Here is a 17,626-nt window from a genome sequence, read left to right as displayed (position 1 = left end):
GTTATTTATAAAATATAAGACTTTTTTCTTAAAAAATTCTAATTAATATTAAATTTTTCAAATAAATAAAAATAAAGGGTGTTTTTAAAATAAACGAACGTTAAATTCGAACCCATTCGTCATAAAAAAGGAATGCGTTCACATTCAAAGTTCGTCAAAAATAAAAGAAACGCCGTTCATTTATTCAAAAAACAAACTTCGTTCATGAACGCGTTCGTTTACAACACTAAGAATAACCAACGTATGAATATGAAGGTAGACAATTTGGAACCACCTTTAATTTATATTAAATTTTTATATAAATTACAAATATTTTAAGGTAATAAATTTAAAGTTGAAGAAATAACGCATTGCAAATGCGCGTTGCTTATTATTTGACGTTTATAATTGATTTCTTGTATATTTTACGTATATTTTATGTGATTGAATTGACATAATTCTCACAAAACGGACCTTTGAAATAAAAAAAAAACCTGATCTTATAAAATTGATATTTTATTATTTCTCAATCCTATTAAAACTTGATTTTATTCAAATATTATATTTCAATGACTTTAATAAAAATTTGATAATGGAATGGAAACTTAGGAGAATTAACTTTGTTATTTTTGTCTATAATATAATAGATATAACATTTAGCTTGAAAATTAATATAATTAATTTTTCGTTGTTGGTTATATTTTTTTTAAAACTACAAATGAAAAAGAAAATTTAATTTAAAAAAATTAGATGTAAAATAGTGATACAAAAAATTAGAGCATGATAAGAGACTTAAACTTTGGATAATAGTTAAAGAGGTTCTTAAATAACTGTAGCCTTATGGTAATACTAAAATATTGCTGAACTGCCCGATTTTTGTCGATTTTTAAAAATGGCCGGATTAAGATTTTGGCTAAAATAATATTATGCAAGCCTCGAGATTTGGCACATAGAGATCCAAACCTTTCTGCCATCTATCAGCAAAATCTTCAGGTTTAGATATATTATTTTGGCTAAAATCTTAATCGGGCCGTTTAACAACACTACTTCTCCGTTTAATGGCGATTTTCATGTTTACTCAGGTTTGCCAGTTTCCCCTCTGATTTTTCTTTTGACGGTCCTGAGCATCAATATTTGTAAAATTTATTTTACTCATATCCGCATCCACGCCACCTTAGGCCTTCCTTTTATCCTCCTTTTCTTTCAAGGTGCATCTCTTTACCCAGTCATCTTTTGTCTTACGTTCCGCATGGCCAACCCATCTCAGTTTATTTTATCTCATTACCACTCCAATCACCTCTATTCCCATTATTGCTCGCAATTCCTTCAGAGATACCCCACACATCCATCTAATCATCCTCATCTCTGTTCTTTCCAATTTAGCTTCGTGGGCCACTTTCATTGACAATGTTTCGCCACCATTAACTAAACAACTCCTCAGACAGCTTACATAAACTTTCCCCTTTAACTTCAGAGTGACATTTTTATTTGGTAGAATAGACGATATCTCTAAACTTTTTCCGTGCTTGTCCGATCTTGCAGCAACAGCAGAATCTACACCACCATCTGCGTTTAGCATATACAAATAACAAAACTTTTCCCAGGATTGACCCATTGCCAATATCCAAACCATTATTTTCTACGTTATCATTATTATATACCCCTTTTATACCTGTTCTACAAATAAAGGTCATTCTTGCTAACATCAGACTTCCTTTTTTCCCGCTACATTTATTATGCATACATTTCTGGAATCTGGTGCATTGGATTGAATTTCTAGCAACTTCTATCCCACGTACATAACAAGGCCATTTGCCGGATTCCTTCGCTTTCAGATTATCCCCATTAATCATCACCTTTGCCTTTACTGCATTCATTTTCAGGCCCTTTGCTTCCATAGTCATCTTCCATATACTAATTTTATTCCTCAATTCTTCCTCGTTGTTTGTCAATAATACAAGGTCATCTGCACATAATATCATGGAAGTTCTTCACGCATCTCTCTAGCCACCACCCATTATTAAGATAATAATAATGGACTCAACACGAATCCCTGATGAAGTCCTACCTTCACTTCTGATTACCAGCCAGGATAATCTCCTCTTCATTTGCCAGTCTCAATGTCACCTCCAATAGACTATCCCAAAATGTATCTTTCTCTTCTTCGATATAATATCGCATAGCCTTCTACCGATGATCATCCTAATAATCATTATCTGGTTATCTAGTCTTCTTACTTCGATTACTTTATCCACCCATTTTTCTGCAACAAAATACATCAACTCCAGTTTTACCATCATTATCTTGCCAGAAATATTTATACTTTTCACTTGCCCTGCCAATCATTTTGAACCATTGCCTTCTTTTCCCGCTCTTCCCGTCATGCTTTCTACATTCCACGTCGTAACTCTTACCCTATCCCTCAGAAACTGGTTTCTCCACTTATTTCTAAGTCGTTTATGACAGTCATATTTTTCACTATTAATACTAAACGAATAAGGTAATGAATTATATTATTGTGAATAGCCTCGAAATATATTACATTGTTAATTGACTACGGTTCGGATCGATTCACTCAAATGGAACCACGGTCTTTAAAAAAAATCCGGTTACCTTTAATTCTTGTTTACTGGGACTAAATAAATTATTTTTTGACAAACTTAAAGATTTCATATTGCAAAATAAAAATGAACAAACAAAAAAATATATATTAATTGAATAGAAAGCAAATTTTAATATTAATAAAAGAGAAGCCCGGACTGTGGTTCTGAAAAAATATCGGTGCCGGTCTAAGACCGATAGGGCCGGACCATTGTATAAATATTATTTTCTTGGACTATATATAATACTTAACAAATAAAGAATGAGTACTTATCTCATTTTTCAATATTCGCATTCCAATCATTGATCCTTGTTAACATTTCCTACAAATTATACATTAAACCTATTCTATTTTAACTAATCCATATTTGAGCCATCCTACAATAACCTTATTTTCAAAGAAAGTTTAGTTATAATATTTTATACACATTAAGAAAATGGATTTAAAACAAATAATTATTTACTCTTTAACTTGCTCGATTATCTACCATGATCATAATCAGAGTACTGCAGGATAAAGTATACACTGTTAAGGAATTTTTAATTCATTAGGAATATCTTCATCGATATATTGTCGAAACCCAACAATCGTTTCATCAATTAATTTGAATCTTTGGCGGATTCTTTTTATTTGCTTCGTACCAAATCGCACATCTAAGTTTTTTTAGCCAATTTTCTTTGTAATTAAAGAATATATCGAAAAGATTTCTAAAATAAAATAATAATTTTAATCAAGTCATTTTACCCTCGTTTTCAAAGCTATTTATTAAACAGGACTGCATCATGCTTTCTAGGGAAAATTTTTTTTAATTTTTGGAGTTTTTTAAATGTATTTTTAAACAAAAGTTTCATTTTGAAATCGACCGACATCAATAAATATTTACTTACACGCAGCGTCTGAGAGGGTAAGAGCGATTTACCTTCTATTTTTGAAGGAAGGGGATAGGGCAAAGTAAAAATAAAAAATTTATTAATTTCTTATTCATTATAAAATTTTAGTACAGTTTGAAGTTATGTACACTCGTGGGTAATGTTTATGCTATGGTTAGTAACAACTAGTTGATTATCACCAAGCAATATTTATTTGTTATTTTTAGCCTAAATAATCGTGAGTCCTGAAAGAGTTTAACTAGAATTTTGTTTGAAGGTTATAAATGATATCTCATTATAGGATGTTTTTAGATTAATATCATCGGGTTGTTATGATGAATAGGCAAATATCGTGGCTGAAGGGCGTTATTTTTTTAGAAGAGGGGGGGGGGGTTTGTCTCCAATAAATTTATCATGTTGACGCTGCCCACATATTTTATTTTTGTCAACATGTTCCAAATGATTTTTTTAATATCAATCTAACAATAAAAAAATAGTTCATTGACAAAAGGACACCATTTATTATTTCTTTTAAAGTAAATTGTTTAATTCTAACAACATAATCCTATTTGAAAATTTCAAATTTATAGTTAAACTTTTAAAATTGGACTATTTCTTGTTTGTAGTGTTGTCAAAATAGTCGAAAAAATTTGCTAAGCCTTGATACAGAATAAATATTTTTCAAGATTTTTAAACCTCGAACAATGTTAAGATGATATCGCTTAAAAATTCGGTTAATCTTTTTTAAAGGCTGGTAAAAATGGAGCTATTTATCACCACTACTTGTTTTAAAAATAATGAAAACAAAAAAATAAACTTTTTTCTTCCCATCTTCCATGTGGCTATAAAAAAATAAGAAAAAATTTTTGATTTTTATAACAATAATAAATAGAAAGGGGATTCAAATTTAACACTTGAAATAATATTGGCAAGGAGGGGGTGCTCAACCCATCCTTAAAATTTAGAAAAGGGGCTAAAAATTAACAAAATTATATATTAACTAGCTGATAGCCCGTCAAGAATGACGAGGAATCAGAATTTTCTCCTTATGGATAATACCTTCATTTGAAAAGGATGAATCAGAATTGAGAGGAATAGATTATCCATATTCATTCTTGCAAGATTTTTATAAATTTTTAGAGAAAAAGGCCAAATATATTATGGAAAATATGGAATAAAAAAAAGTATGATTTGTGAGTTAAGATATATTCTTTTAACAAATTTTCCACATCCAGACGCAATGGTTTTAGCCCTCTCACTTCGTATAAAATCTACATTCACCTCAAAGAATCAAAATGCTTTTAAAACTTTCCTAAATACTCTACCTGCCATCATAATAGATTCTAATCAATTATAGAGGCAAATCTGATTATCTAACAAACACTGTGGTGGTATCCACCTCATTGCAATGGGCTATTTAGAAGATTTAGCAAAATCAATTGTCATGGGTCAAAACCCAGGGTCTTAATTTATTAATTATAGGTTAATTAGGATTTGGTGTTAAGGGAGAAGGCAAAAGAGCTTCACATGTCATTTGTATTATATCCAAAATCCTACTTCTAACATGGCTATTATCAAAGTAGACTTTAAAAGTGCTTTCAATAGTAAATTTCGTGAACATTTCATAAATTATTTTTATCCCAAATTTCCAGTTTATTCAAAATTAGACATGCTGTAACATTAAAACTCCTATATTCAGCCCTCATGTCATAGATGACGAAAGGATCCAGCAGGGGCACACGTCCTCGTTTATTTTACCTTGACATTCATTATCTCATCCATTATCTTAAATCGAAATTTGATTTGGATATAAATTTTTGGTATCTTGATGATAGAATAATCTGTGATGTTCTTCCTAAATAATTGGTTTTCAATTTCTTGAAGCCAATTTAAAAAGACTCATTCTTAATAAGCTCAAATCCAAAATCTGTTTCTATGATAACAATATACAAAACCCTCATCTAGCAAGATTAAATATTTTATTGAATACATAAATAATAAAAATTAAAAAATAAGGAAATTAATATAATTTTAAAAAAGTATATTCAAACATGATTCAAATATTTGTTCATATTGAATGCAATAAGTATATATATACTTCATTAACATATTATAAGAATAATAAAAATTTTGGATTTAACTTTCATCAAAATAAGGTAAATTTCTGATTAAACCTCATATAGGCTTATTTCTGATTTATCCATCATCAAATTAAGGAAAATACTAATTCCTTGTCATTCTTGTGGGACATCAGCTAGTAATCATATAAAATGCAAATATTTATTAGATTGTGGGAATGGATCCTTCCTTAAGAGTTTTTTTATTAACAACGGAAGCCATAAAGCACTTCTTGGTAAATTGTTATCCACAGAGTTTTGAATAAGTTAGCATCTTCTCATGATATGGATCCATTCTTCAAGATGAGCTTTATTATAAGAAAATATATTTTGATATAGGTACAGGGGTTAGGCCATATTTAATTTTTTTTTAAATATTCCCGGGTGGGCCTAAAAATTTTAAAGTTACCCAGGTCGGGCTATATAATTTAATAGCTACTATTATCTATAAAAATTGAAAATACATATAATATATTTTTAAAAAATCCAGATCGGGCCATGTCAAAAATTTTTTTTTTTAAATCCAGGGCGTGCAAATGGTACTTACAGGTCTCTGATATGTTTATTACCTTCAATATAAATATATAATCGGAACATATGAATTTTCATTATATTAATTTCATAAAATCTGTAAAAATTATATTTATGTGCTCAATAAAAAAATATTCCTAAATAATACATTCATTTCCAATTTAAAACCTAAAAAATTTATTCTTGCTAAATGAAGGTTTTGCCTAACTTAAACCCGCCCATTCTGTGGATAGATTGAAAGATATTGGGTTGGTGAGTGGGAGGGTTAAAATATTTTGAAAACAATGGGTAGGTGAATTTGAAATATATTTCAGGCAAAACGAGCAATTGACTTCTATTTATTATTAGATATTATTCTTAATATATCAGTTTAGGTTAAAAACAGTAAAATAATACATAAAGAGCCAAATCAACCAATATAATAATTTTTAAACACTGGACAGCAAGTCAACAAAATTTTTAAATAAATGAGCAGGTGGGTGCGCCAAAACTTTCCCATTGCAGACCTCTAGTCAGGATGACATCGGAAGCAACAGATCATGGATTTTACCTCTGCCAAAGAATCCATTTATAAATGATATGAGTCTGCCACTTTTATTTTCCCATGCATTTACCATCAGAGGTCTGCAAATGACAACATTTTCAGGCCCAATGGAAATTTAGTTAATGCCCATCTCAAGTTTTGCTTGGCCCAATTTCAATTTTTTTAAAGATTGTATCAAAGTTATAAATTATATAAAATGCAAATTTATTTGATTGTGGGAATATTTATGATGGAAGGCACAAAGCACTCCTTGCACAATGTTCTTTGAGATTTTATTTATCTAAATAAAATTAGTTAAAAATTTTAAAAATGAATATTTCACCTGTAAGAATTCGTTAACCAACCTAATTTGCTAAATACCGACCAAATTTTATTAAAAGGTAATAAGACCCTTATTATTTAACATATATTATAACGGAATCACGTGATCGAGTCTTGTCTCCTATATATCATCCCCCAAAGAACGGAATCACTAAGTTGGATTAGAAAAAAAAATTATCTTTGCTGGGATTCGAATCCAAAACCATCGGATTTGGACGCTCTTGCCGATTTGGTCATAGACGCTTTTCAAAATTCACGATTTCTTAAATATATTTTATAAATAGATTTGTACAAATGAAAAATAATCAAAATACAAATTTGATAGGTACTACCTTAAGGCAACACCTATCATTAACCCAAGAATTCTAGTATATGTTATGGTAGCTTAGATAAATGAATGTTTGATAGGTATGATGAATAAGCTATGGTGATTTTTATTGGACGAATATTTTTTAAAAGAATACTATTGGCTATTAGGTTTTGACAATGTGACTGTGACACATTTATATATATTATAGATTTATGAAATAAATAAGATAGAATCTTTGTTTTTGGTACAATATTTTTGTTTATTAAAAAGAAAACGATTGTAAAATTCATCAAAAATACGAGAAGAGATGATACGGAATTCCCAATATACGAAATTTTACTTATCTTAAATATCTAAAAATATCAAACATTTTTATATTTTAAATTTATGATAAATAATTTTCAATATTCTTTTTAAAAAAAGTAAACCAAAAAAAAAATCCATGATCAAAAAATAATCACAATTTTCTATGTAATAATAATGATCATGAGTTCTTGCAAAAAAATAGATCTGTTAGTAGTCATTTTCAGGGACCCGAACCGTTATTTATAACGGTTCAGTATGTAAAAAATTATAACGGTTACGGTTCTTAAGAAAAAATTTACAAAGGTTCGGTTCAGCTAATTATAAAGGTTCATTACGGTTATAAATTTTTTTATTGAAGCAACACCATCGTCTAATTTATTTTTACTATAAGCATCTATGAATTATATATAAAAAAATATATAAGATTCAAAATAACTCATTTTTAAATATATTATAAGTAATATATTTTCTAATATAAATGGATTCATATTTGTTTGTTGTGACGATAACACAAATTTTAGCCCCCAAAAGGCCTTTTCTACAAAAACTTGTGTTGCGGGAACCGCCAGTACTATAAGAGCAAGTTTACATAATTCTGGATATTCAAATTTTTGATTCCTAAAATATAAAAACTGAACCTAACCTTTTTTTATAAAGGTTCTTTTTACTCCTTCAAAAGATAATTATATCGGTTCGTTACGGTTTACTCCGGGTCCCTGGTTATTTTATCAAAATATAAATACATAAAAAAATATGTAAAAAAGTTGTAAATATAAAATGCAAATTTATTTGTTTGTGGGAATATTTATAATGGAAGGCACAGCATGGCGATAATATCTTGTTTGGATTTATGAATATTGTGAACAGTTCCTTTATAAATTTTTAAATCTTTTGACATTCTTTTTGAGTATGAATTTAATAACCTAAATTTTTTAATTAACTACTCATTATATTTGTTTTCTTTTATTAATTTTGTTATTTGACGTGAAAACTTTGAAAAAGATGGTAAAATTTTATACTGAATGAATACAGCAAACAATTGCCCACTTTATCTAGTCTTACCTAGATGAACTATAAAGTAAAAATCTGCCCACTTTTCAATTGTCCAATTTATCATGGTATTTTCAAATACTAGTTAATAGGAATTTAATTGGCCAAATTCTAGTCAAATTAGGGAGTTGTCTGAATTATCAAGAGCTTAAATTAGACAGGATTGTAATATTTCTTATTTATAAAAAATTATTAAATTAATATTGAGTATATCTATATAGCCATCAAAAACTTTCATAAAAACTCATCGAGTTAAAAACTATTATAGATTAAGCTTTGATTCAAATTATATTTTAAAGATTAAGAATTGGGTAAAATTCGGTCACAGCCCTGTTCAGTTTTTGGAAATTGGTTTTCAAAATAAGTTATGCTCATTGGCTTATTAAACAATTTTATAATTACTAAAAAGGTCTTATTAAACAAAGAATCTTAATACGTATAATAATAATATAGCTAACGGCTATAATTTAATAATAAATCATCCGGGATTCATGTGAGGATAAACCATTAAAATTTCTATTAGTTTCTCATATGGGATCGTTATAAAAGGCAACATGGAATGAAAAATATGCAGTGATTCCAAGACTGCTTATAATTAAACTGTTAGGCCTTTACAAATTTGTACTTGTAGGAATTAAGATTATATGTAGACTAATAAATTTATGATCTTCAGAAAATAAAAAAGGGCTGATAATTGTATGTACTTCATATTTTATTACAATATTATTGATAAGATATTATTCGAGTTTTTAAATAGTGATAATATAATATATAATTTTTGTTACAAATCATAAATAAATATCTAGAAATCTTATTATTTCATTTTACAAAATATACATAATTTAAATAATGTAAAAATAATTCAAATTTTATTTTTGAGGTATTTAGATTGCGCAGTATTTAGCCTGTTAAAAGATAGATGCGTCTTTGGTTAAACGTGTTAACCCGACCCGCTATTCATGTACAAAATACCCGCTTAAACTTAGTAGTATTATAGTTCGTAATACACATTAAACGTTACATGTATATATGAAATATAATAGCGAAAATAGAGTATAAAACTGTACAAGATAATAATATAAAGGTTTATTGATCACGCCCGAAGATTTATAATTCGAATGTGCAGTCGATTCATCAACTTTAAGTTGTTTAAAATTTATATTTTGCGTAGACTTTTTAATGAATACGGGATACTCAAACAAAATACGGGTCCTGTTATGGTGTATTAAAGGTAGGTTCGGTCTTGAGTTAAATTTATTCTGGGTGGGGGAATAAAGTTTCAGGCGTTTATTTTTCTTGTTACCCCCTTGAAGTCGCACGTAATCTAAATAAGCTATTTGAGAACCTCGAGAAAACGAGGTATCTCCTGTATTTAAGAGATCGTAAACGCAAGCGTCGAAGAATACATCGGTTACTTCATAGTTTCTACAAACAGCTGAGGCCTTGTCAATAGGAAAGAGAAAGATGTGCTTCATATCGTTCTTAGTAGTAGTGCCAATAAAGGGATATTTTAATTTAATATACGAGGAATTTTCATCATGAGGGGTTAATTTTTTCTCTCGGGAGCTTGAAAAATCACCATTATTGCTTTTGGCAAAACTGGTAGTATAATTATAATTCATAGATCGATTCATCGCCATTTTTTGAAGCAGGTCATGATATTTTAATTGAGTTTGGATGATTGTGAATTCGATGGTTTTTTTTTCATCAGGATATACCTCATTCGGATGGCGTTTTTTTTTCTCATAATTATTATAAGTAAAAGATTCGTGATTCGACGAAAGTTTTAAGGAGAGAGTAGGTTGATTGTCGGATTGTGGGTTAGTTAAAGCTTTCCGGAAAAAGTTTCCCATATCCACTATTTCGTTTTTAGGACACCCGCTGGAACAGAGTTCCAACGTCGAGAAAAGAATAGTGTCAGAGTCAAACTTACGATTGACCAAAGAAGGGAGTGCGGATAACGACGGGGAACGGTAATAATTGCCAGATGATTCCCAGTATTTTAAAACATTTTGCCGCGAAAAATATGAGGGGGTCGAAAATCTAGATTTTAAAGAAGATTCTTCTTCTAATACTTTATTCGCAGTATTTTTAGCGTGAAAGGAAGCAAACTCGCGGGGTATTCTTATAGCCACCGATAAATACCTGGAGTCTGTATTGAGGAAACTGGTGGTGTCATAGTTATTCTGGTAAGAATCACGGTTATTATCGTTATCATCATTATTATAATTATCATCCGGATGATTTGCTTTATTCGTGTGAAATTTGGAATCTGGCATACCGGTTTTGACGTTGGAAATAGTTTTTTGAAGGCGAATAGAAATGACGGCGCCAATGTATTTTAGTTTAATATCTATGTGATTGTTGAGCGCCCTTTCTTTGATATAAACCGATTTCTCGTTCATCATTCCGGCATTATTTGAACCGTCGATGAACGTGGATGGTACGTGTCCCACTCGCGCTTCGTACGTTTTTTCCTCAGCACAGGGGTAGTGTTGCTTTATTATGACTGTTATCTGTTATACATGAAATTAATACAAAATTTAATCTAGTATTTATTTAAGTAATATCTTGCATGTTTTTAAAAAAATCAAATATTGTTATTCTATTATTCTAAATAATAAAATATTTTTATTTTAGGATATGTGCAGAAACATAGCAGCCTAATAAAAACTTATCTTGTCCCATTGAAAATTTTTCTTACATAATCATGTTAAAAAATTTTATAAAAAATATTACAAAAAGGCATCTCAAGGAAGAATATTGTAGACACCGGAGGACATAAATACATAAAAATATGTAACATTACGAAAGTAATTTTATTATAAAAAAGGCTTTGTTTTTTGCGTTTAAAAAAAGAAGATATTTATGCAAATATTTTTTTTATTTATAATGTAAAGGAATCGTTAACGCATAATGTGATAAATCAAAGAAAATTGTTGACAGACATTTTAGTATATAAAAGTAATGGATAATTTGTTTATATTTTATGCCCATTTTTAATTTTTGTCGCATGACCTTTGGCAAAAATTCTCAATTTGGGTTATAGCTAAGTTAATATTTTTTATATGGTTGCAATGATTTTTTTAGCTTATTAAGAAGTTGTGATCCTCAATAGAGATATTAGTTCTTCGCTATGATTCTTTTTTAAGTTAAAATTGTTTTCGTATTAGTATAATCCAGTAATCTGTCCTTATCTCTACTCTATTATATTAAGCCATAAATTTTAACATTCAATTTAATAAATGCTTAAATACAAACCACCTACTATCTAATATCTTAGTACTTACTAAGCTACACATATAAAAAAACAAGAGTAGGGTATTATGTAGGTATGTATGTAAAAAAAATTTCGACATATTATTTATTAATAATAGAGGTGCATTGTTTCTATTGTTTTGTCATTTAAAAAGTTGTATTCGATATCGACAATATACATAAAGAATAAAAACAAATAAAATATTTGAACAATTCGTGGTTAAATCTTTAAGTAAATAACTTATAATTCTAAAGTATATAGTAAAGTGGGGATAAAAGATTATTATTTATACTTTATAAAATAAGCTCTGATTTTATTTGTTAAATTTTTAAATATATTAATATATGATGAGAATTTAAAATTATATTTTATTAGTAAAAAAACTAAAAAGCACTTAAATTTTTTTTAAATAAAAACTTTTCTGTAAAGTTTTTATATAAGTTTGAAGTATTTTATTCATAAAAAAATTCATGTTTCCCTTAGTTTCTTTATTTCAACTTGATAATAATATAGCATTATATTTTTAAAAAAATATTAAATATATCCCTAGAGAAATTTCATGTAAAAAATTTTAAAAAAAACATAATATATTACATATCGCAAATTGACAAATTAGTGCCAGGTGATAGGTAAATATAAATATACAATTTATAATAAAACCAAATTTATAATCAAATTAATCAACCGGAAGAAGAAGCGAAAAAGGCATGAATAAGTTTCTAGTGAATAATATAGAAAGGGAAAAAAATAGCTGATATCTCTGAACCTTAAGTGTTTTTTTTAAATTTGTATTTCGCGACTATTTTTTTATATTATTTAAAATAGTGATTCCAATACAGGTTTCCAAAATTTTATTGGTTTCTGGTTTTCAAATTTGAGGCGATTCCAAGGGTTCCTGGTTCCAAACTGGTAAAACAATTTAAACGAAAAATAAACCTTTTAATAGTATCTTACAGAATTGTTTAAAATTTATAGGGTTGGTATTTAACACGAACACATTTCTGGAAAACTCCGATTATTTATTTTAGATTTAAAGATAGCGAATTGGCCGTGTTTTAAAAAATAAAAATCTGATTTTATAGATGATTTATTCCATTATGTGTAAAATCAGGATGTCGAACCGATTGGCATATCGATTTTCATTTAATTTTAAAAATAATTTATATCGATTTGTTCCGAGTCATAAATCCATATCAATTTGTTCCGCTTTTTATAAGTTTTGGATTTTTAAAATTAATCATTTATATCAGAAACCTGCAGAGGTACCATTTGCACAGCCCGGCCCGGATTTCTTTTTTAAAAATATTTTCGACCCAACAGGGTTTTATATTTTAGGCTTGCCCAGATTTTTTTAAAATATATTACATTTATTTGTAATTATTATAGCTAATAATGGCGATTTAAAATTTTTTAATTTAGGGTGGGCGAGAGTTTTTTTATGAAATTTTAGACCCGGCCCGGATATATCTTTAAGAAAATTTAGACCAAGCCCGGGTATATATAAAAAAATTAAAATAAGGCCCTGTCCGTGTACTCGGGGCGAGCTTAAGGCCGGGCCAGGTCTCTGATTTATATATTATTAAAAATAAAACCAAAAATAATTTCTTTATTTTATTATAAAACATGCATAAAATAAAATTTAATAACACATACAAAACCACATAAAAATTTGTACTATTTTTTTTAATTCAAGATAATAAATATAATTTCAAAAACCTTTATTAACCAGTTGATTTCTAAGGTATTTAACAATTCGGTTATCTCCTATCAAAATTTTCTTATAACGGTTCGTAAAATTAACGGTTTCGCGGTTTTGTTCACATCCATTTTAAATTGGTCAACAACTTTTGAAAATTTTCTAATTTATATACTAAAATTACATGAATTGATTAAAATATTTGTTTCGCGCATTCCCGGTAACATTAAAATAAATTACTTGCATTTTGATTAGAAACGAAATTTTAAAATGTTCTGGTTTATATTAATTTTGAAATTGGGTTTCAGGTTCTAGTTCCAAGATTTGTCATAGTTTCGAGAATTCCTAGTTCCTAATTGATATTAATCGATTATTCTATATTTTACTAAGGAAAAGTATGAATATAGCAAATAGGGGTAAGAAATTTAATATACTTGTGTGATTGCGGTAGCGTAAAATGTATTGCTAGGTATGACAGCTTCGCTGGTTACCTGAACCCCAAAGTATGGGTTATTAACCAGGGGCCAAGCCTTAGATATTCGGCACGTTTCAAAGGTGTTATCGTACTTGATGAGGTGGGGATCACCGAAAAGAGCGCAATAAAAATAATTATCATTATAATTACGTTGATTCTCCATGTGTTCGGTTTTGGGTGGATTGCGACGGTGCAGGTTATAATTGCAATAATGACTGGCGGAGGAAATTTTGCGATTATTTCTGTTGGCCTCATTACTTTTGAATTTTTCTCTTCTTTTGTTGGTTGATTTGCTATAACCGATCGCAGAAGAGTCAAAATCTCCAAATTCGTAGTACAAGGCGTCCTCTTTCATGCGATTTATATTATTTTGGGAAGGACTATTTTTTTCCGAATTTTGAGATAATTTTTTACTATCATCAGGGCTCCCATCCTTGTCGGGAGAAGTCGAGAGGAATTTATTGTGAAATCGCATTCTGTTTTTGCGTTTCGATGAGGAGGATCTGGCTAGCACCTTTTCGCAATCGTATTTAGTGAACCACTGCGATACAAGGGAACGCGTGGAATGAAAATTGAGATTGCCCCTGCAAGATTTGGAATCGTTTTCGAGGCAAGATCGGTAGTACTTGAGTAGGTGACAGTAACCTGGATTGGACCCCTGGGTTATATCCATGTCGGATACCGCTGTAGTGTATTGTTCGGCGCAACGTTCAATTGTACAACTTTCAACTGAAATAAGGAAGTTTGAATATAAATACATGAGTAAAATTATCAAAAAATTGGGAATGTTTCCAAATGAATCGTAAATATATTATTTTCAGGTCCGGCCCAAAAAGAGAATATTTTGTCCGAAACAGAAGGGAAAAAAATTATATGCACTCGAGAAAAATAATATAATAAATTTTCCCTTTCTCTAATTTTTTTTACCGATATCCGATTCGACCTAAATGAAAATCAAATTACTGCCAGATCGAATTCTAAAAGAATGCCAAGTCTGAATAATTCCAGTTTAGTTGTATTAAGCACGTCCTTGCAAGGCTCTAATAAAATAAATCAAAGATGGATATTAGATATTTCTACTTATTAAAATATCCTCATTTTAAAAATATTTATAACTTTATAATTTGATTATGCTCATCATGCATACTAAAAGTTAGTTGTAAATTATCATTATTCATTCCTTAAATTTATGCTTGTTGTCTATGTATTTAGGCTCTGAGGAATAATGGGTCAAATATCGTCCTCTTAAAAAGATATATGAAAGCCCATTGACTAAAAAAACAATGCCCCACTCCAAGTCTGCAAATACAATTAGCAACCGAATTTATCCTTATCTCAGAGCTTTTCTAATTATCATTACATTTTGATTTAATATTTTTTGTAATTTCAGCCGAGCCCTGTCAGGCTCATTTTAAAAAAAATTATTTTAGTTATCAAAATAATAACTATTATTCAAATAGTGTTGATTTTATTTAAAATAAACTAATAAAAGGATCAATGACTTGTGTTATTTTAATTTTTTAAATTAAATATCAAAAGGAATGGAATTGTTAATTTTCTTTTTACAGCCTTCGTTGATTGTTAAATTATCAAATAGAAACAGAGGCAAAAATTTAATTAATTTTCATTTTATAATAATGCTATAAAAAATTTAAACAATAAAAAAAGTTTATAAAATCATTTATGCCTTTAGCTAAAGTACAACTGCACTACTATTATAAGTGTTTCTATATAAATAGGAGCCAGTTCAGTCTTTTTTCATTGATTGTAAAAATATTTTAGCTAAAAATTTATAAAATAAAATTTTTAATAAGTTAAAGAGATTAAATTTATAGTATATTTATTTATTATTCAGTAAATAAGGTTTTTTTAAAAAATTATTATTGTGTGTGGGTCTGGGTGGTACTATTATTTTTATTAAATAATTTATTTTAAGAAGCAGCGTAACTGAACCCGTAGACGTCAAATGGTATTCCAGTTTTAAATATTTAGATAGGTGATATGGGTAGTGTTCCCATAATATTTTCCACTGATAGGGCCCCAGTAATATTGTAATGCCCATGGCCTAAACACCACTTCCCTCTTCCCAAAAAATGAGTAAAATAAAGTATTTTTTATAAACTGATTATTATATATCATTATGATTTAAATTTTTTTGGAAAGGTATATTTAAAAATAAAATATGCGTAACCAGGCTAAAGCCTGAAAATTGTCTATGGAGGCTACACCCCCCAATCGCATTTTAAAAAATCCGGGAGGGCTTCAAAATTTAAAAAAATTCAAATTATATTCAAATTTTCAATTTCCCCTGATTTGTAAAACGAATCACGGACATGAATGTCCTAGACAAAAAGACATCTAACAAAAACACCCTAAATTTAAAAATTCCCTTAAATACTTAAAAACGGGATATTTAAAAATGTTAATCGTTTTAAACGTTTAAATATTTTTTGAAAATTTGGATATTTTTGTCAGTCGATACTTCTGTCTTAAGAACGCAAGCCTTCGAGATTTCACTAAACCCGAACTCTTTTTTAGAACGAAGGTTTACAGCCCTGATTTTTGTTCAGGACATTTCTGTCCGTGATTTAAAAAATAAGACAAAATTATTCAGGTAAAAATCAGGGCCAGGTTAAAATAAATTCCAAAAATTCACGAGCCGAGTTTGATGAAATTTTTTTTTAAACATTTGGACCGGCCTTAAAATTTTGGCCTTATGTAGGTTTCCGAAATATATATAATATACAATTTAGAGGCCCCTAACCCCCAACTAAAATATATCATTTTATTGGTCAAGAGCGGTTGCCTTTTATATATTTATATGCGCATTTTCTGCATTAAATGCATATTCCTAGCGCAATAGGTTAATATTTTATAAATTCATCACTTCAAACATTTGGTGGGTACATCCGAACCAGGCGCGTAACCAATGGGGGGGAAAGGGGGAAATTTCACCCCCCATAGCAAATTTGACTGTTTTTCTAAATATTATTTTAAGATAATAAAAAATTTTACCCCGACCCCCTCCCCCCTGCCCCATCAAAATTTTTCAATATCAAGCAGAGTTTATCCTTACTGCTAGTTGCATTAATAAATTATTTTCCTATAGCTCACTACTATGTAGAAATTTACAAAAACCAAATTTCAATTTGGTTCAAGTTATTGATTTGGAGGAAAATGTGGACAGGAAGAATGAATGTAGTTGAATATTTTATAATATTTATATAGACGTTGAATTAAATCTTATAAAATATCCAATTTCTTTCCATTCTTAGATACTTTTTTATCGCAAATTAAAGTACGGTTTTTAGATAAAAAACAAGTCTTTGGTAATCTTCAAATTTTATTACCTAAAGACCCTTCTTCGTTTTCTGATGTAATTAAATATTTAGCAAAATTTTATTCCTATGATGTTGATACTGAAATCAATTTAATCAGTGAATTCGAATTGTGGTATAAATATTTACTACGTTTATTATTTTACCTGAGCTGCTATTGATGCGCTCAATCGGTATAAGGAGGCTTAATTTATTTTGAAGGTTCTTGCATGTTTGCCTATTACAACAT

General features: G+C 29.0%; 2 protein-coding genes across 5 annotated transcripts in view; both read right to left on the bottom strand.

Moving 5' to 3' along the window:
* Positions 1–1,252: 1,252 nt before the first annotated feature.
* On the bottom strand, positions 1,253–1,961 carry LOC135928989 (uncharacterized). The gene is made up of 2 exons (XM_065465473.1): positions 1,652–1,961; positions 1,253–1,545 (listed from the first exon to the last, which is right to left on the bottom strand). Exons 1-2 carry the CDS (start codon positions 1,959–1,961, stop codon positions 1,253–1,255), a joined length of 603 nt encoding a protein of 200 aa, XP_065321545.1.
* Positions 1,962–9,377: 7,416 nt separating this feature from the next.
* Positions 9,378–17,626, bottom strand: part of LOC135923030 (uncharacterized) — a 42,349-nt gene continuing 34,100 nt past the window's right edge. For 2 of the 4 annotated variants that reach the window (XM_065457619.1, XM_065457616.1), the window contains exons 2-3: positions 14,019–14,788; positions 9,378–11,145 (exon numbers count right to left, since the gene is read on the bottom strand). In XM_065457619.1, coding sequence (XP_065313691.1) covers positions 9,640–11,145; positions 14,019–14,732 — 2,220 coding nt within the window. In that variant the 5' untranslated portion in view covers positions 14,733–14,788 and the 3' untranslated portion in view covers positions 9,378–9,639. Of the gene's footprint in view, positions 11,146–14,018; positions 14,789–14,986; positions 15,100–17,626 lie in introns of all 4 variants that reach the window. The other 2 variants (XM_065457618.1, XM_065457617.1) reach the window with 2 other exon arrangements.

The sequence above is a fragment of the Gordionus sp. m RMFG-2023 genome, chromosome 1, assembly GCF_954871325.1.
Source record: "Gordionus sp. m RMFG-2023 chromosome 1, tfGorSpeb1-WG-v2, whole genome shotgun sequence".
NCBI lineage: Eukaryota > Metazoa > Nematomorpha > Gordioida > Chordodea > Parachordodidae > Gordionus > Gordionus sp. m RMFG-2023.
This window is presented reverse-complemented; position numbering and strand designations above follow the sequence as displayed.

What these genes read in the sequence shown, in the direction of transcription:
- LOC135928989 (XM_065465473.1), bottom strand. Translation starts at nt 1,961, where the DNA reads ATGATATTATGTGCAGATGACCTTGTATTATTGACAAACAACGAGGAA. An exon ending in GACCTTTATTTGTAGAACAG is followed by an intron (nt 1,546 to 1,651) that starts GTATAAAAGGGG and finishes TGCTAAACGCAG; the next exon opens with ATGGTGGTGTAGATTCTGCT.